This window comes from Homalodisca vitripennis, chromosome X, assembly GCF_021130785.1.
Source record: "Homalodisca vitripennis isolate AUS2020 chromosome X, UT_GWSS_2.1, whole genome shotgun sequence".
Lineage (NCBI taxonomy): Eukaryota > Metazoa > Arthropoda > Insecta > Hemiptera > Cicadellidae > Homalodisca > Homalodisca vitripennis.
In genome coordinates, this window is record NC_060215.1 from 65,082,675 (window position 1) to 65,104,187 (window position 21,513).

At 30.4% G+C, this 21,513-nt stretch overlaps 1 protein-coding gene across 8 annotated transcripts in view; it reads left to right on the forward strand.

Annotated features, from left to right (window-relative positions):
- LOC124369091 (RIMS-binding protein 2) overlaps nt 1-21,513 on the forward strand; it is a 351,075-nt gene that overhangs the window by 301,389 nt on the left and 28,173 nt on the right. For 6 of the 8 annotated variants that reach the window (XM_046826818.1, XM_046826819.1, XM_046826822.1 and 3 more), the window contains 4 exons: nt 928-1,138; nt 1,445-1,537; nt 6,617-6,763; nt 7,206-7,512. In XM_046826818.1, coding sequence (XP_046682774.1) covers nt 928-1,138; nt 1,445-1,537; nt 6,617-6,763; nt 7,206-7,512 — 758 coding nt within the window. The remainder of the gene's footprint in view (nt 1-927; nt 1,139-1,444; nt 1,538-6,616; nt 6,764-7,205; nt 7,513-21,513) is intronic. The other 2 variants (XM_046826820.1, XM_046826821.1) reach the window with 1 other exon arrangement.

Consider the following 21,513-nt stretch of genomic DNA (forward strand, 5'->3'; position numbering starts at 1 on the left):
TTGTCTGGTGTTATTTATCTTGGTTCATGACAGACATCAAGCTCATATGCCATGTCGTCATTGTCACCTGCCGAAACTGTTTGCAATGCCAAGCATGATTCTAAGTTGTTTTCTTAATTAATTATTCAAATAATAAATTGCTGCGAATTAATAAATTTACTCAATCCAATAAATGGATTACAGTAGTAATTTATGTAACATTCCAGTACCAATTATAGCAATTTATAAATTTTATTACTTAAGCCATTTATTTGTTACCACTAAGAATTAAATATGTACTACTGACTACTATCTTTTTTTTATAAATTTGAGTATACTCTTTAACAATAAAATTCTCCCTCAATGTTCACAACATTAATTACTCCCTTTTTTCTCCAAACATTTCTTTGGGTACAAACCAAATATTTATTTCCAGATTATATCATTAAACCAATAAATGAGCTGTACACCATTCATAACTATTTGGGGGGATACATTTTAATATTTGAAACCTGCACGAACTAAAAACCTATTTTTAAGAGATCTCAATCTTCCTCAGTAACTTCCTACTCTCAATTCATTCAAAAAATTAAAATAAAACACAAACAATCTACAAAACTGTATTACAATCAACAAAATAATATAGCAGACTCAGTTCTTGCAGGTCTCAATCATTGTATAAAATTATTTACCATCTGTTATCATGTACTTTCTACTAATATCACAATCTCTGCATAGTTCATGTAGTATAAAATAGAGAAAATTAATATTTTCTATCTTTGTATTATTTTCTTTCAACACTAATTAAACTATATCATCATAAACAGGAATGTATTTAGGTTTTCTGGACTTAAAACCAAAACAAAGATTTCATTCTCTTACTTGTAATATTGGGTAGTGGTGGTGGCGCTAAAGAGTGCATTGGTTCATAGTTTTGTTTGATTGCAGAGATCCATACTACACAGACAGAAGACACCAAGAACGAGGAGGTTACCGAGGTAGTGGTGGTGGCGCTAGGGGCGGACCCTCAACGCAACAACCCCGTGACAAGCGAGTGCGTTGGTTCATGGCTCTGTTTGATTATGATCCTACAACCATGTCTCCCAATCCTGATGCCTGTGATGAGGAGTTGCCTTTTTCAGAAGGTGACTCAATAAAGGTATCCACAGATTATACACATATCATACATTAACTTATACCTTTATTTTCTATACAGAACAATAATAATGAAGTAAGTAAAAATGCCAACATTCCAAAGTGTAATATGTCAGTTAAATAACAATGTTTGTATTCAATTTGAAATCTGATACACTATTGACAAAGTCAACAAAACAGGAACATTAATAGTAAACATTAAAATAAAATTTTGTATATATATGCCAATTTATTGAATTAACTCATTTTATTAAATGTTAATTCACTAATATATCGTAGTAAACTAAATGTAAGAGCTATCTGTATGCAGGTGTATGGAGAGAAAGACACAGATGGCTTTTACTGGGGAGAGTGTCGAGGCAGGAGAGGATATGTTCCACACAATATGGTTGTTGAAGTTCAGGTAAGTCACATTTTCAGAATGCTCACAAATTTACTATTTTGTGAAGCTTTCTTTTTTTGCATTTATAAAAAAACCTACTCACAAAATCAAATTTCTATTGAAAACCAACTAAAGAAGATTATTATTTAGCTTTCTCACAAGTAAACTAGGGCTGCCTATCCAGAAGTATAGCATAGATTTCTATATTAAATAACTAGGTACTTAACTCCAGTGCTGAACTGATGCACAAAACAGTTCTAACATAGATAATTGTCCCTCCACTGAAAGTGAATTACATCCAAGTTGTATATTCCAGAAATCAAAATTTAGTCGCACCCACTCTAAAATACTGTCCTGGAAGCAAGCAGCAGTTAAAATTATACTTATTATATACTAATATAAACTGCATTAATACAAAAACTAATGTATGATTTGTCTCTCAGTTTATAAATAAACTGAATTTAATTTATCACAAGTAAAAAGATTCTATGATAAAATGTAGTAAGAAGATTTTTAAAATTTTTTGTAAGGTGTATTTTTAGCAGGAATTTTGTAAAGAGAGAGCTAAATTGACTTCTCAAATTTATTTGAATCTTTTATGTAGAATGGTTTAGGTTGTAACAAAGGTAAAAGTAAAACTTTTAAACCCTCGGTTACACTTTAACTTAATTCTTGTTTGATTGGTAACTTACTACATGTTTAGTCAATTCAATTAATTTGTTTATTTGATTTCTTTAAATATGATTAGTGTAATGAAAATTCGTCATATACCTGTATTTCTCCTTTATAAAGAACACGGTTACGTATAAAATTTTGTTTTATGTAACAACATTCCTGAAATATTTAACAAATAACTAACAAATATTCACTGGATGAGTCTGTTAACTGTGAACTCATATTCACGGTTAACATATATCATATAAACATATCTACAAATTCGGTCATATATCTCTGTAATCTAACACTGTTACAAAATTTTACAATACCTTCTTACTTTGTTACATAAAACTGGTATAGCTCTTTAAAGAAAGGAAGCAATACGTATACATTTTCATATAACATACTTAAGAAAATTACACATTTGTGAAATAAAAATCAAATCATATTTTGGAATAATTTAAATTGTTCTTTTTCTACCTACTGATTGAATATCATTATATTAAATATGTATTTAATAAAATAAATGATACTATTACTTTTTTGGTTACAAATCAAACTTGTTAGTGTATGTGCTATTAGTTTTTATTTCATATAGACCTAGAATTGAAGCAGAAATGGATCCATGCTACTAAAAGGAAGAAATTATAAAAATACAACACTTACCAAATAACAAAATAAATGTTTGAAAACTCCAGTGTAAACATTCAGTTTTGTTATTGGGGATACACATGAATTTCTAAAATCAAGTAAACTTGTTTATTTAATAATGAGGCATCGTTGTAAGCCTTTAAACATGATAATTAATTAAGCCATTGGCTTGGCCACATATTTTCTTACTTTATATATTAATACTACATATTTTAAGAACCTAAAATGTATAATAAAACTGCAGACAGTTAAATATCATTAAATAAATAGTAATAAATTAAAACACTATACCAACAACAGTAACAAATCAATAAATCATAACAGCTCTAACAATAATAAAAATTATTCATAAAATCTTAATACAAGTTTAAAAATAATAACAGCAGAGAAGCGGTTAAATATTTAAAAATACTTTTTTTAAACTTATGTTACTATCACAGATGAGGAACTCATTAACATAATGAAACTTTTTTTTCTTTCCAACCGTCAATAATCTAAAACCCATCATTACTAACCACCTAAGCCTCTACGGGAAACCTATTAGAAAGTTTAATTACCATAAAAAGTGTCTAGTTTTTTCTAATCTTAATGATGGCAGTTAAAGCAAATTCATATTTCTTGTATTATAATTTTGTTCATCACATATTAATATATTACTTTTGTTTTTTGGTCTTTTACTTTCTTCTTCCACACACCTGTTCGGGTGAGTCTATGAAAATATGGTGTTGGATTGAAGATGCCCCAGTCAAGCTTTTTGTCGTTTCACAGAAGAAAGATCACAGCTGACACACACTCACATCTTGGTGAGCTGCAGTCATTTCCATTACACACGTCCCTTTGAAAAAAAACTGCAATGTTTTGTTTATAATATTTGAAAATATTAATAATGGATTCTCGTGAAGAACAACTTAGGTGTTTGAAGAATTGTGTGTAAAAAGAATGAAGAGATAACACGAAAATTAAAACCTGATACAATACTGTCCTGAATATTAGGAATCACAAATCAATGATGATGAATGTTCTTCCATGTAATAAATATTGAATAACATTATTTATAAGCTCAATGTGCATACAAAAATGGTCTTTTGATCACTCTAATTTATATTTATTATTATTAAAGTATTAATGTTAAACTTTATAATTACTATTATGTTTTTATAGCTATGTTAATCATAATTACATAGTTATGTTTTAACTAACATTACTTATTCTTTATCTTATACCTAATACTCCATACTTCATATATTATTTTGTGTTTGATTTTTTTATTTGAGATTTTTAATTGTAATACTTTTTAAATTGTAATAATTTTGCATTAATTCTCGTGAAATATATATACACAAACACAGATGATGTTGTTAGGTCAGAACAAAAAAAAAGGTTTTATGTTATTTTCGACTTATTTCCATAAACACAGTAAAAAAGACTATACATGTCCGTTAGTGTGACATATTCCTTATGCCCACTGACGGGTTAATAGCAAAATAACTAAATGTAAACCTGGTAAACACACTTTAAAAATAAATCTTTATTTAAAATTTAGCATATAGAAACTTTCTGTACAATTTTATTAATTTCAGGGATAGACACATAAAATAAACAGCTTAGTTGAGTTATCTGGTTTTTTATTTACTTGAAATAATAATATAAATTTTATGTAATTTTCAGCAAACCTTTATATTTTAAAGTTTGCCAATAGAGGAGACCCTTGATATTTTGATTTATTCAGAATATATTGAATGTTTATGATTTCCCATGAGGTTTATTTATCCAAGTACAACTGTATAAATATTGTAGCCAAAGCAATATACTGAACAAGACTATCATTATTATAGTAAATGTTTGATAATCGCCATCAAGATTATACATTATGAACAGTTTTATTTAAACAGCAGAAGCCCCAGTATATCCCCTTGAGAAATACTAGATACCGCGATCTACTGCTTGGACAAAGTTTTGTTATATTCAGTTGCAGAATGATAAATAATTTATACTAAATAATATTTCTTACCTATTTAAAGATGAGATTGCAAACTACTCTTCCTCTTTTTCATGGATAACAAGATTTCAGATGTCATTTATTTACATACTTTGTAAGTGTGTAGCCATAAACCACACATATATTATTCTGTCTGTAAACTCACATATTAAATCTAGAAATATATTCCAATTACTTTACCACCTGTGTCTATAGAGATAATAACTGTTTAAATAATTTCAACACGTACTGTAAATGTAAATCTTCCTGATTCAATTTCATACTGTTTTTTATCCAATAGGAACATGTTTGATACCAAGCACAATGTGTATGTGACACATGGTTGTATTACGATGTATATAATGTTTAGTTTCATACAGACCAATGCAAATCTTAATATTTTGAATCAAAATGCCTACACACGATACTTAATTTACTATAAGAACATATTTTGTGTATTACATATTCTTTTTAACCACATGTGACAGAACACAGTGTGTTTCTAGTTATGACAATATTGGTTTTTTCTGCATCAGGTGCTCTGTAAGGTCTAAGAGCAAAATATGATGCCTTTGGTCATTGCAATCTCACATCAAACAAGAACATCTTCTTTTAAAAGATGTTACTCTTGTTTGATGTAGTATCTTTTCCCATGTAGATGAAAATACTGTAAATATTCTTTAAATGCCATCTGAAGTGCAATGCTCATAGAGTTTTATTCCATATTTGTATCACTTGTTCTATTTCTATTGTCTGAAAGGCAAATCTTCATCGCCGCAACACCATGGCACCATTAAATTACAATTTCTTTCCAGGGCTGTAGGTTCTAGTAAAATTTCATTAAACATGTTTCAAGAAATATTTTTAGTTGTGTACATTTTGACATCTGTAGAATCAACCTCAGGGTTTAAAAAAATTGACCCTCTTGAGTATTGGGCTCAAACCTGTTGGGACATGGTTTTTTCCAAAAATTGGCTGATCATCTAGCTTAGATTTTGACCATCAAATGGTTTATGGTTGGGAGGTACAAATCTCTCTTCAATATACAGATAGTTAGTTATGTTTGTTTTCAAAAGATCAAATATGATCTAAAATATTTCAATTGGATCTGTCAATGAGTATTTAACATATACTCATATCTCTTATCTTGTAAAATTATAGACCTGAGGATCACTGTATAAAAATTCATGTTTCAGCCCCTGGATTGCAATAAACGGTATTTAAATAGGTTTTTATATACCTGTAGGTAGCAATCCAAAAACAATAAATACTGCTTTGAAAATAATGTTTTCGATGTTTTACATTGATAAGTTAAGAAAAAATTGTTTTTGGATTGCTGACTAAGGGTATGTAAAGACCTATTTAAATACTGATCATTGCGTCACTCCAAATAACTTGTTAATCCTGTAATATATTATCATCATGGATATCTGACACAAAAACAACACAATTAGATCTTTAGTATTTTCAGCATTAATTTTCCAAATTTAAAGCAAATTATTAAACCTAAAAATGCAATTTTTGTATAACATCTGAAGTCCAAAGATGTAATAGTAAATATTCAAAAATATGTACAAAATTAATGTTTATACCATATTACTGAATAGGATGTTTTCGACAATTGTTGTATTTATATCAAAGATGTAATAGTAAAAACTCAAAAAATTTATAACATCTGGTTTGTATTTTATTCACATTTGTTTTTAACTTCTACATAACATGTTTGTGGTTTTTTACTAGTAAAAATACCCTTGTCTATCTAATTTGATATATTAGTTATTGAGGAGTCATTAAAATGTTCGTAAAATTTTCAGCAAGGTTTTGAGGGAGGTAATATGGCACGAGAAGGTGGAAGATCAAGAGATCGTTGGGGTGATATATACGCCAATATGCCAGTTAAAAAAATGATTGCCTTGTATGATTATGACCCACAAGAGCTATCACCAAATGTTGATGCAGAGGTGAGTTGTGTTCTGTTGTTATTATTATTTTTTTGGGTAGGTGTTTTGTTTTTAATTGGCCTGCAAATATCAAACGTTTGAGTCTGAGATTAATATATCGCAGTAATGCTTTAAAACCTATTAACAAATACGTAAAAATGCCCTCCCTTAAGAATTCTTTAGTAGCTATTTAATTCAGTAGAGTAACAAAGACCAGTTATATATACTAGTTATACATTATGTTTTAATGATACATGCCTGTAAATAATTGTTTATTGGCAATGAAGAACAAGGTCCACACTTTGTCAAAACATTGCTAACACAATTAGAATTCAGCTTCACTGTGAAGAGCCATGTCCAGTCAAGAGATGTTAAACTATTTATAATATTAGCTAACAATTAACATTTTGAGTTTTCAACAAATTATCAAACGAGGGTCTAGTGGTGTGTATTTACTATACTGCAGGTGGAGTTGTCATTTCAAACGGGGAACATAATATTCGTGTACGGTGACATGGATGATGATGGTTTCTACATGGGAGAGTTAGACGGGGTGAGAGGATTGGTGCCATCCAACTTCCTGACAGAGGCTCCTGCGGATTTCACTAATGGTGCAGGGCCTCCTCGGGGCATGGCAGGTCACAGTTCCAGAGGGGGAGCAGGTAGACCGGCCCCTATGGACCGAGGCCACGGACCCGGGGCGAGGGGTCCACCTCCACCACCTAGAGAGGGTATGCCCCCAAGAATGGATCCTCGAGACCGAAGAAAAGGTACGTGCTACTCACTAAACAGGACAATTTTCCCACTACTAAATGTCACTGTGAAGGCAAGAACATTGTGAAAATTTAATGTAAGGTTTTAATCTAAGGATGCTATTTGAGTATAACATCTAAAACCAATGTTTTGTATTAATTTTTGTGTAAAAAAATAGTTTAAACTTAATTAATGGCAGAAATAAAATAATAATAATAATAATAATGAATCCTACTAAAAATGTTTACCATCAGAATCCACTTTTTAATGGTTGGGTAAACAAATCTTATTTGAAGACATGATTGAGATTTTAAATTATTTTAATAAGATATATAATGTTTCAAATGTAATCACCAAGACTGTACAATTCATACTGCCTCCATTGGTTTTTACTATTACTTTTAAGATGTGTCATGTCAAAATTACAATGAATAGTTTTTTTATATTTGTAAAAATTGTTGATAGGCCAGTAAAAAATAAACTTTCACTTATTTCTCATTCTTAGAATTGATTGAAACAGTTATGGAAACCACTAAAGATATCTTGTGCAGTTATGCATTAAAGATATCTGATATGTATTTACATAATCATCAAGTTTTAATAGAATGACATTCAAATGTAAATAGTAAATAATTTATAGAACTTTTCATTACATACAATTTTATTTTGGATGTTTCTCATAACTGTACTGAAATAAATCTCCAGCACTGATATTAACAATGATTTTTACCTTTGGATATAATGGTACAAATCGATTATATATATATATATATATATATATATATATATATATATATCTTTAACAAACTACACTCATAATAATTAGTTTATATACTGCACAAAGGCCTTGGCACTCCAAAATTTCCCTTCAATTATCCTACTCCAAACTTAAACCCAAATCACCCTTCAAAGACAGTCTACATCATTTGTGATTAAGTCCTTTGGACTAAATTCTAACACGGATTAGTAATGGCTCTAAACTTATAGGGAAAATGTTTTCCGTGGGGAAATAGTAGCTTTACTAACCTTTGAATTTAAAAATACACAAATGTGCTTGTATAAACTAATAGCTGTAGTGTATGGTGGCTGTCCGGAAAGTAACCTCTGTTAAGCCCTAAAAGCCACTGGAATAGATGCAGACAATTTATTATTAACATCTCAGAATTACCTCCAGTAGCTTCTACATATTTACTAGACCAACTTGAATATTTATCATACCACTAAAATAGTTTAGAAATGTATCAGTATAAAATTTTATAGATTGCAGCCAAATAATGACATAATCTTGAAGTTCATGACATTTACCCAATACATTTGGAGCTAAGCCACTCTTCAGATGTATGTACACATAAAAATTACTTGAGGCCAAGTCCAGGTCAATCGAAAGTGTACCATTTGAACTCATAAAGTGTGGTTTTTGTTCATAGAGGAAAGTTGAGTGTTATCGAGAAAAACATGACATTGTGATCAATAGACCACCGTTCTTATTCTGAAAGAATTTAAGAATTTTATTCTGAAGTTGTTCAAGACCTCACAGTTGGATTCAGAACTTGTGTCACAAATTTAATAGCCATGACTTTACTGATCAATAGTTAGACAGGGTGTTTTCCAGTTTGTGTGATAAAGCAGTATGACGTCATGTGATTTATGATCTTTGTACTCGGAAGTAACAAGGAAATATTCAAGTGTCATGAACAATCATGAGTCAGCTCACTAGGCCATCTTGTTTAATTCTATAATAGAAAATATTAGCCATGAATTAATTAAATATAATTTACGATGCACTGTGAAATTTGTGAGAGATTAAATAAATACCAGTATTATGAAACACTGGTTTTCATAAACTTGTCACCTTTCTGGACCGGTTTATTTTTTTTACTTCAGACACAGTCACTTCTGTCATCATCATAGACATGTCTGTCTACTGTGATCAACAACAACAAACAAATGATCCATTAACACATAGTTTTCACTCATCACATTTGGTCCATAGGTACACAGCACAAAATTTTATTATGAGTGACAGCAGATTAGAGTTTTTACCAGGAAAACCTAATTGAATTGATTTCACAATTGGAACAACTTTCAGTCGTATTTGTCCATTTGACAACTTACTGTAAATAAACAAATAATGTGACCCCTTCCTACCACTTCAGTTTGGTATGTACACATCTACTTTGTATAAAGCACAGTTCCATTGAACGTACAATGTTTATTGTGAGCACTTATTACACTTTAAAACAATATTACTCTCCTAGCAGTCCTCATACATATCTCATTGGTAAATATAGGTCGGCCATAACAACTAACCAGTAATTTTCACACTGTATACTACAACTAATACAATATGTTACATTTTTACATGAATCAATATGAACAAAAATTTTATTTCTACATCTGGTGGTTTCATAAGTAAAGTAGTAGCTAGCTAGCCATTATTTAGTTTAGCCCTGGAGTATAGTTAGAAGGGATATGAAGAGGAAATCGATATTATTATTATTATTTAAAGTATCCACTCTGTCTAACTTGATTATGTGCCCAGAGAATGTTTGCAGGTAATGCAAAAACTTTGCTTTCAAGGTAAATATTTATGTTTTTCGTTAATATCTTGAAAACTTATTTTAAAACACACTACAAATCATTAGACGTATTTTCCATGTACTGAAAGTACAAAACAATTTAATTCTTTAAAAAAGTCCTGTACATGAATTGTATTACAGCTGTATTATTGTTATTAATAGGAGAAAGTTCATTTCTACGTACATTTATTTTATGTAGGGCATAGTAGGTATGAGAACAAATACAACAATGTTGGAAATCACATCTGCAGTTTGTTATAACAACACTGCACTCTTTGCTTAAACTTTAATTTCCTAAAAATTCATAACTAGCATGATAGTCCTTACATTTATGCAGCTGGTGTCATAACTAACATCTAAGTTTTCTGGTTCATACTGTGTCGAAACATTGCTTATACAATTACATACTTGAAATCTTCTGCCTCGCTCTAGAGAGCCATCTTCAGTCAACAGATGTTAAACTGAAAACTCATGTTAATCAGCATGATATTTAATTTAGTTTTTGATATTCTAAGCATAAGTTTATAACAAAATATTTTATCTTACCCTATTGTCTTCACTCTGGTACTTACTCAGGGTTCAATGGTACTCAGTTGGAGTTGTGTATAGAAACATTATACAACTACTCTAGGAGTAAGAGTATGGGTAAGATAAAAAGGTTACATTGCCAGATCTCAACTAAACAGAATACATATTTAATGAAAATTCCTTCCAAATATACAAGTTCAATTTTATAAGAATCCTTAGTGTAGCCGATGAATTCTAAATAAAGAACCAGGCCAATTATTAAAATTGATCTATTTGTAGTCCCCAAAACATGATCCTGGTGTGCCTTAATTGTCATTTAGTGTTTAACTTTTTGTTTCGAAATTGGAACAGTAATAAAAAGCAATATACAAGCCTAACTTCATGACTAAACTTTACTTTTGAAAAGTACACTTTAATATTGTTTTAAATACTATGTCTGAATTACACTCTTAAACTCAATGTTTTCACAAAATAAGGGCAATATTTGTTTAGTAAAACGTTTTGTCCTAGAACATGAGAAGAAGTGAGCAGACTCTGCCATAAGACATGACTACTGTGTATAAAATGTTGACATCTAATTTTGGGGAGGTTATCGATCACAACATATATTGTATATTAGTATTTAACTTTGGTACTATTGAAATATTTTAATCTCATACTCAGTCTAAATTATACGTTTAATTATTAAATACCAGTATATATTTTTTACTGCAAAATCAATGCATACTGATGCAGTATCAGTCTAACTGCCTTAAGGAATAGGATGTGTACAGTCAGTGCTCCCTCTTGTGTAAGCACTATTCATATTCTATCTTATTGCAATATTTATATGATATCCAGGTTTCATGAAACACATTTTTTATCACAAGTAGACCACTCATACTGTTGTAGTATTAGTGACACTGCTGTAGAGAACATGGTGTGTATAGTCAGTGTTCCCTCTATGCTACATTCTCATTTAATATTTTATTTTATTTTTTTTCTGATATTTCTTTCAATCTTATCACATTCCAAATTGTTTATTTGAATGGACACTATTTCAAAACCAAGTTAGTCATGGTGTACCACAAGACTCTGTTTTGTGCCCTACACGTTATATTTTACATAAATGGTTTACTATTTTACTTAAATAGTTCCCATTTACAGAGCTTCTAATTTCAAATGACTTCAGGCTGAATATTAACACCAATTCTGATTCAGAAGTTGTTTAATTGCTAGAAAATTAGACTAAGATAGTATAGTCAGGACGTTCTTTTTAAATGGATACATGCAAAGTAATGGGTTAGTCAATTATTGTACTAGCTAGTGTAACTCTTTCCGACAATATATTGTGAGTGTGTGACATTATTGAAAATAGCCAAAGTCAGGACGATGTATCTAAATGGACACTATAAGTTTTCAAAAAAAGAAAGCATTATATTTCATGAATTATTATTCATTATCTTTTCAAAACCTTTAGATAAGACAGGTAATACTGATATCCCTTGATAATTGTTTGGATTTGTTTTCTTTCCATTTTTTTAAAGAGCTTTAATTTCAGTATATTTTAGATTATAGGGAAAAAAAAACCATCTTGAAAAGATTGGTTTATAATTATATATATGGTTTATAATTAGATGGTTTATATATATATATATATTAATAAGCTGCACTGGAGTTTGGTTCCATTCCATAGATTATTTTGTTTTTCAAATTTACAATTAACTTGTAAAACTGTTCTTCACAATCTCAGCAGTCACCGTTTTTAGAAAAAAAGTGGCAATCCATAAGAAATTCCTTATGGAATTCTAGATTTAAAAGCAGGAAAGTTAATGGGATAACAACCATATAGTGTGACGCACTCAATTTATTGAGGAATGTTGAAAACAACGTTGCACAAACACCTGACAAAATGAAGATCTGCGTATTGCCTTTCAACACTTAGTCTAGCCTACAAATTCCAGTTCATGGCATTGCTACTCCAGTAAATTTTACTTAAAAATTAATCTACAAACAGAAAAAAACTATCTAGGTCTGAAAATATTTAGTAGAAATGTTAAAGTTTTTTTAATTGGTGTTCTAAAATAATCTTTACATTGTATTGGTTGAAAAGTTATTATCGTTTTGTAACAATAAATTACAGCATATTAATGTCGTATTGATTTGATGTTTTGTATGTAACTTATTTTGTTCATTTTATATTGAAAGGAATATATATCATGGAAATAGAAAAATCTTGACGGACACAATGAACTGAAATCGCTGTACATAAATATAAGCGAGGATTTGTAATAGTAGTAATCAGCAATTCCATTATTATTGATCAATAATAGTCATCTGCTTAGAAAATTATATAAAACTGTTAAGTTCTTTTTGTGCATTAACAGAATCCACTTTGTTGTTTATTAAAAAGTGAATACACATTTATAAGGTACAACTACATTCTACTAATGCAGAATATCTAGTATGGAGAGGATAAAAGACTCATAAACAAACTCCAAATTTAAGATAAAAATCTGTTACCATAAATCATAGGTTTACTGTGAAAATGTTTTAGTTCAAACTCGGGGTCTACAGCTTTGACATACATTGCACATAAAATTGAAAAATCTGTTTTAAATAGATTATGTGCATGTGATTTATAAGCCTTAGAGGGTTTACAATTTTCTACATTATAGTTGTAATTTATTTCTGCTGTATGTTTGAGACACTATCTGCCTTTCCGTTTATAAAACTATAAACACATATTTTTTAAATAATATTTTTCATTGCCTTTTCATGTTTTATAGAAACAACTGTCATATTAAAAAATGTTTCCATATTTCGTAAGGTATGTTTTAAGGCACATAATAAATATAATTCATTTCTAAAATTTCTCTCACTAAAATGAAAGTGTTACAGAATGTTACACTGTTATTAACGGACAGGTATGTAATTAGAAACAACGGATTGCTAATTCTGAACTCCTCCAGCATTGTTTAGTGCACATTTCATGCAAAATCATTTTAATCCTCAGCTTGATCCTGCCTTCTGACTGGACTAAATGTAAGGGCTAACTCAGCAGATTTTAGATCTGAACTATCCCGACTATCCCCTAAACTCAAGTAGCCAATTTGGTATTCCTTAAAATGATCACTAACCCATTAAGCTCAGAACCATCTTTGATCCTGACCACAAGTTAGTATAGAGCTGGTGAAGTCATTTTCTATGATTAGGATCATAAACCTGCTTTAGATCTTGATCAAGAGGTAATCACGGGCTTGTGAACCAACTCTTACACTTTATACTCTCTCTATCGCAATTTAAATAACAATTTATTGAAATTAAAATTTAATGTCTTATCATTGTTAAGTAAGACATTTTACAGAGGTATATTTTGTGTCATCATACAGTAAGCTGGAAATTGTACATACTCGATCAAAACCATTCAAGCAATTTTTTTATAATTCTTGTTTTATCCTCTAGAAACTTTAAAAATTTTAAAGTTTCAAAAATGTAAAAGTAAAATCATCAACTACATTTATATGCCAAGTTTGATCAAAATCTCTCCATTTATTGTTTGGATGTTTCCAAAACAGAATATATCTTCCATTTAGCCTGACGCCTATACTGTTCTTTATGAACATGTAAATAAAGAGCTTTTTCTGTTGTCTATTTACCAAGATTTCATACTTTTGACTCTCACACTACTTTAATCCTATCCTAGTGAGAAAGTTAAAAGCTGGAACTTTGCCAAATTGTAGCTCTAATTGAATCAATTTTAGAATAAAAAAATTGAAGTTATTGTTTGTAGTACTGTAGATCTGCAATAAGTGGGATAAGATGTCATTCTGTTGAGTGGTAACGGACATTAGTGGATATAGAGTGGAGGAGCAGTGCTGAACATATGATCATCATGAGAGCATTTTAACGACATGCTTACAATTTCATAGCAGCATAAAGAAAAGTTCTACACCATCTCACCTCGCAGCCTTGTTCTCTCTTTACATCCAATCAAAATGTGTGCTCAAAACTTTGAATAAAAAGCCTGGATTAAGCCCACTTCCACCAAATGTGTGAAAAAGCATAATATGCGTTACTGCTCATAAAGAAATCCTACTGAACTTCACTAGCATAGATACTTTAGTTATAGTTACTGCATTTTGTGCAGTCTTGTGTTGGGAGTGATTGGCCCTCATTTCGTCCAAGATTCAGACAGCTCCTGTGACATCTAAAGAATGATAATATCGTTTGCTCACGTGATCTCTAAATCTGTGTGTGTGTGTGTGTGTGTGTGTGTGTGTGCGTGCGTGCGTGCGTGTGTGTGTGTGTGTGTGTGTGTGTGTGTGTGTGTATCTTTTATGGGGATATTTAAAGGATGTTGTGTACCAGAGCAAACCAACAAACCTTGCCAAGCTCCAGACACAGATTGAACAGCACATCACCAAAATGTCAGAGATATATAGTGTTGTACTATGCTAAATCTTCTATATTGGCTAAATGAATGTGTGAGTCACAATAGACAGTATTTAACTGACACAGTTTTAAACATTAAATTGTGATTTTTAGTGAAATTTCACTTTTTACAATATATTTGCAGGATCTTAAATTTACACCTAATGTTTGTCTATTTATAACAATTTCAAGTTTTTTTTATACCCCAGCCTATTCTATATTTCTTTTTATTTTAAATTAAAATTCCATTCAAAATATACCGCAAGAAAATAAATGCAATTTTTTCTGCCTGTAACAATTTCTGATTCTTTAAGATTTTGGGACTCTTGATTGCTGTGTATTATTAAGTCTTTCTTTTATACCTTCTGCTCATTTTCTTCCTTCTTCTCCTCCCCCTCGTCCTCATCCTCTTCTTGTCTCTCTCTCTTTCTTTCCCTCTTTCTTTCCCTCTTCCTCTCCCTTCCTCTCTTTCTAGTTTAGGTTTATTGTTCTAATCCTCATTTTAAAATCAGTATTGAATCTCAAAAAATATGTCACACTTCTGAATCAACTTTATAATGATACTGTTATCTGTATCATAACATTGCATTTATATAAATAGTTCATATAAAAACATTGCTTTTACTTCTCAAACATTGTTTTTTTTTTTATTGATGTTTTACTCGTTTGACAAAATTGAAGTATTTTCAGAGAGGAATAATATAGAAAATTATAAATTTCTTCTCTAAAGTAGGTAGCAGATAAAGCTTTGAATAATGTATAGTTTTAAATAAACATAGATATTTTAGAATCTTTTACTGTCAGTTTGATAGTGTTCTTGCCTCCGCAAGTGATCAGTGATCGGCTATAACTTCTCCACTATTGTGTTTAGTTGAGATTCAATGAGTGCATTGTTGTTGGGTGTTGTCTGCTCCCTTCCACCTAATTCACCCCCTCCCTACTCAACTCTGTCCTGCAGCATGCAACTTGTCCCAGCACACTTGTCAAGTTGCTTCATCCGGACAGAGGAGTGCCTTGTGCCAAAGCTTATGACTGTTCTCTCATTATTTGAGTGGAGTTTACATGAGGAGACCCAATAAGACCACTTCTAATCTGGAAATTTTTTCAAAATTGACTTTAATGAACTGAGCCTCATTATAGTCATGTGATGTAATTTATCCCAAGCTAAAACTATTTAACATAGTAATTTATGTAGTCAGTACATTCAATTTAGACTCAAAAATTTATCACACTGTCAGAGGTTCCAAAAGGATGCTCAGTTTGTAGGCATATTGATTGAATTAGATTTGTTTAGCTGAGTCGTGGAGGATATTTTAATTGTTAAGAATAAATCGTTTTGAACATGCTACTAAAAATTATTACATACAGTAATTGTTTAATTTACAAGTTTAACTTTCAAATAAAAGAACATTGGGTTGTTTATGTAAAACTGGACCTAAGTACTGATTGTTAATTGCTTGTACCTATTTAATACATATTTCCAGGACTTTAAATCCAATTAGTTTGCCTTTTTTTAAACCAAAACACTATCGAAGTAAGATTTAAAAGTGTATTAATTTGGCAGAATCCCCCATTTCAATGTTTTTCTTTGCCTGGCTGCAGACTTTTAAAGCCTACTGTCCATGTATGTTGCTTTTTTCTTTACAATGATGGGTATCGAAATTACTGTATTTGTTCTGTTTTTTGAGTGTTTGTTAGAATGAATGTGTTGCATTAATATAAATGTGCAGTTAGAAACATTGGCAGTCTACCAAATAAATGTCTACTACCTTACCTTCTAGTTCTGTTTATTGTTATTTTTATTTATTGTTTGTTTAATAAAATAATTGTTTTAAATAAATATTATATTTGCAAATATTGGGATACAAACTAATTAAAATGTTTAGAAATACCCATTGAAAAACAACTCACTTGTTTGTACGTTACACATATCTTTCAATAACATTTTTTATATATCATGTAATGATTTTGACAAAAACATAAATGATGAACACAAAATTATTGCACTTTTATCAACGAAAATTACAAGTGCTATTTCAACCTTTTTTATGGGGAGAGGAAGTTTCCAATAATAAGTAAGTAAAACCAATTCTTAAACAAAATCACTATAGTTGTAGAATGTTACACTTTTTATATCACAATGTCTATATTGTATACAATAATATGATCCTGATGAGCGTGATAATGATGATAAAATCGGGTATGAAAACTAAAAAAATAATTATAGTTATATAATTCTCAAAATACAACAAAACACAATATAAGTGTTAGCTCATGGTTTTCTGCAAATTTATAATGCTGATTCAAGAACTAATAAGAATATAAGTTTTTCGAATACATTTAGATGACATGTAAGAAAAAACCAATTTGACACTTAATCGAGTTAATTGTTGAATAGAAAGAACTTGAAACATGTGTTGACTGACTTTGAGTAGTATGTTCATTAACACTTTTGATTTAAGATATTTCCATTTCATATGCTAATAGATATTGTTGAGTTAATTTTCTAATGTTAAGTATTTATTAGTAAATCTAAATTAATCATGAAAAGTTGTCTGTACAGTTATGGAGTGTATTGATTTTATTTGTTGTGCCAGTGATGAGACTGGTTAATGCTCGTAAAAGATAAATAACATCTAGAAACATCTAATTATTTTAAAATCTGTAATATTTATTTTATTTTTATTTCTAGGTAATTGGGGAAAGAGGCTTTGAAAATTAAACTCTAACTCTTCCAGGGCAATACTGATGATGTATAAATTAAGGGAGGGTTTTTGGTTATATTTTAATCATATTCACTGCTTATGCACTTCTGAAATGACCAATACATGTCTGTGATTTCCTGACAAATATGTCTTAGAATGTCTTATTTGTACTTTCGTGTTTAACAACAGCTCTCTTTGTTCTTGTTTAAAATATGTTATTTTGACTTGTATGTGTTATTTTAACGATATTAATTATTAAGGTGTGTATTATGTTTGAGTTAGAATATAATTGTAGTTAGTGCAAACTGGAGTTTGGATGCAATCAGTTTCTAAGGGAAATACATGAGTGACTTCTAATAAAGGTAAAAGCTGGCATGTAGTCACCTAACTGTAATATTACCACTCTTCCACATTGCATATGCAATGTATCATTATTGAATAAAAAATCAGAATCAGAAGGCTTTATTCTTGAACACAGAGTTAAGAATTGGTGTCAATAAACATTACAATAATTCATGTAGAAAAAACATAAGCACAAACAATATTTGATAGTCATTTAAGTTGAGCAGTGAACCAAGAACTCGTTCATTGTGTAAATTGATCTCTCCATGAGCCATTTTCCCAGCATTGTCTTCAGCATCTTAAATTATGTGTCTTCAGATCTGCAGGAAGTGTATTGAAGAGTTTTGCCCCCGCAAACGAAGGTTTCTTTTCAAACAGAGCACTTCTATGCAATGAAATAATGAAGTCCTCTGCATTTTGTGTAGACTGTCCATGAAAATCTTAGTTTTTTGGTAAGTCAAAATTGCAGGCAAGTGAAATGACATCAAGTATATACAGGGCTGTAACGGTCAGTATATTAAGATTCTTATACGTTTCTCTACAGCTGTCATATGGCAGTAAGTTAGCTATGATTCTTAGAGCTTTCTTCTGTAGAATCATGGTTCTTTGCATATTTCCTCAAGAATTGTTTCCACATAGGACTATACCATACTTAATGCGTGACTCAAAAAGTGTATGATAAGCCATCATTGTTGTCTCATGAGTACTAATGGATTTCACTCTTTTGAGAGCAAAATTAGCAGAGTTGATTTGTTAGCTTAATTCATAAACATGGTTATTCCAGGTAAGTTTCTCATCCAAGGTGATTCCAAGATGTTTCGTTGAATGAACTCGTTCAAGTTCAGGAACTCCACAAACAGCATCCTTGTGTCTTCCGAGTTATCTTTTATTGATCTTTTGCTGGATAAATAACTGTATTGTCAGCATAAATAACAGGATAACTGTAGTGATCAGTGTGATGAGGCAAGTCTGATATAAATAGAACAAATTGTACTGGGCTCATTAATGAGCCTTAGGGCACTCCTCTTTTAATGGAGCCGATGTTCCAGTTTTCATTTGACCATTTAAGGATTGTTTAATTACTACTATTTGTTTTCAATCACTTAAATAGCTGCAAAACCACTTTAGGGTAATGTTCTTACGCCTAGTAAACACAACTTGGTCAAGAGTAAATTGTAGTCCAGGCAATCAAATGCCTTACCCAAGACTACAAAAATATTGGTGACTGTATTTTCTGAGTCAATGCTGTCAGTTAAATCCACAAATAAACAGGACAACAGCAGCTTGGTTTGTTGATACCAAGTCAATCAGAGCAGTAATAGTTAATTTTCAGCAAGGAAACCATCTTGTCTGTCGGGAAGAAGGTTGTTGGAGCTACGATGATTGATAAGTCTGGATAAGGCAATTTTTTCTATTATTTTGTAGACAGTTTATACTAATGAGAAAGACCTGAAAATGTGTTTGTTTTAGACATTGATTTTGCAAACTATAAAGTGAGTATAGTTAGATAAAACAAAATATGGGATTATTTTTTAGATATATTAATGTCAAGCCTTTACAACAATCTTTCTTATATTCCATTTTGGAAGTAAACTAAGAGATAGTGTGTTAAGTTAATTAGCTTGATACATTTTTGAAAAAAAGAAGGGATTGCAAATGACAGGGAAATAATGTCAAATATTAGTGCTTCTAACGTATCTGATGATGCGAGACTTGTTTCCTTTAAAATATTTAAAAAAAAGTTATATGATTGGCTAGTGAAAAATCCTTTTTACAGCATTGAGGAATTCATGAATTGCCATATTAATGTTAGGTTTTAGTTTATAACTAACTATAATTACTTTTATTTATTGCTACTTTACTTAAATTTCATGTGAACTTTTTACAACACTTTTGTGTTAATGTAATTTTTAGCTTTAACAATGTATGTAATTTTAAAATGACTTGTCCTATTTCTGTAAACAGATCAATGGAATAAATGATTCTTATTCTTATTCTTATTCTTATTTGAATGAAGTGGTAACAAAACCTACACTTGTCACATTGATTCCCAGAGTTTTAATTACAGGAAGATAGGGTTCTAATTTAAACTCAAGAGATCAATGGTAGAATTTATACAAGATCAAACATTACTTTTCATATATGAATCATAAGACAAGTAATGCTGAAAAATATAAATACTTTAACTCCTCAGTGAATGGTGTGTGTCTGAAACTCTTTCACTATTGGCAGGGTTTTTCGCCAGCCTTTTATGTCTTGCTAGTCTTCTTCTAATGGCAGTTATGCATCAGTTGATCCTACTGAACCGAGGTGTTTTCAGATATACAAAACTATCCCCCTTCCCGGTGCCAGGTAGCCACACATCATCATGTTCATAAAGTCTGATTATTTCTCCTGACCAATTTGAAGAAAACATCATGTAAAAATCCATGTGTCCACGCATCAATTAAAAGTAAAGAAAAAAATTAATTACAGTATGAGACATATCATTGTAAGCTCCGCCATTTCACTTTATTATTTATTAATTATATAAAGAAATCTCAATTAATAATTTTAATACTAGTTCTATCGCAAGATCTCCTATACTCGTCCAAAGTTTGAACAGTGTATCTCAGGCCTAAGTGCATTAAACAACAGTTTATTTGCCACAACTCAGGCTTGCAATGATATGGCTCATACTAAAGATTTAGTTCTGTTAAATTCTTAATAAAATTACTGTGATTATATTGGCACAAATTATTTAGGTAATATCTGTGTCATAGTTTATATTCACAATGTTTAAAGTTAATAGTTTACAAAAGGAATGTTCAACCTTACAATATATAGCATATTCAATTATACTTTAAACAGCATAATATTTGATGAATTAGTATAATCATAGGCTGTTGAACAGTCAGATCAGCTGAAAGCAAACGCAAATAGTTAAAAACTTGTTTACCAGTTGCTTACTCAAATCTTGTATTTTATGGAAAGCCTTCAGCTAGTCCGTATGCATATTAAATTTATCCTAATTTATTATACTTTCTCATTAATTATTTTACTATAGGCTAATTGTTCAAGATCATAACATCCAAGATCTAATCCCATTGGACACAGACTTCTGTATAATTTCACTGTTCTGAAAAGAGGCCCAACAACTTCATTATTATATGGAAATATTAATAGCGGTACACCATGATAAACAAGTATCTTTATCACCACTTTCAATTTCATCTAAATTTTGATACTTTTGAATAAGGATATCAACATTAAAATCTACTATATATTCAATTTATTTTTTGATCTGTTGACTGCTTTTGGAAGTTTATTGCTTTTAAATGAATTACCCAGGATTCAAATATAAATGCTGATATGATTGCTCAAATTTCTAACAACTCTGTCTCCTCTTCACACCTTCATTATAAAAAAATACCCCTTATAGTGATTAAAGAAGTATATTGTTACCTTAAAT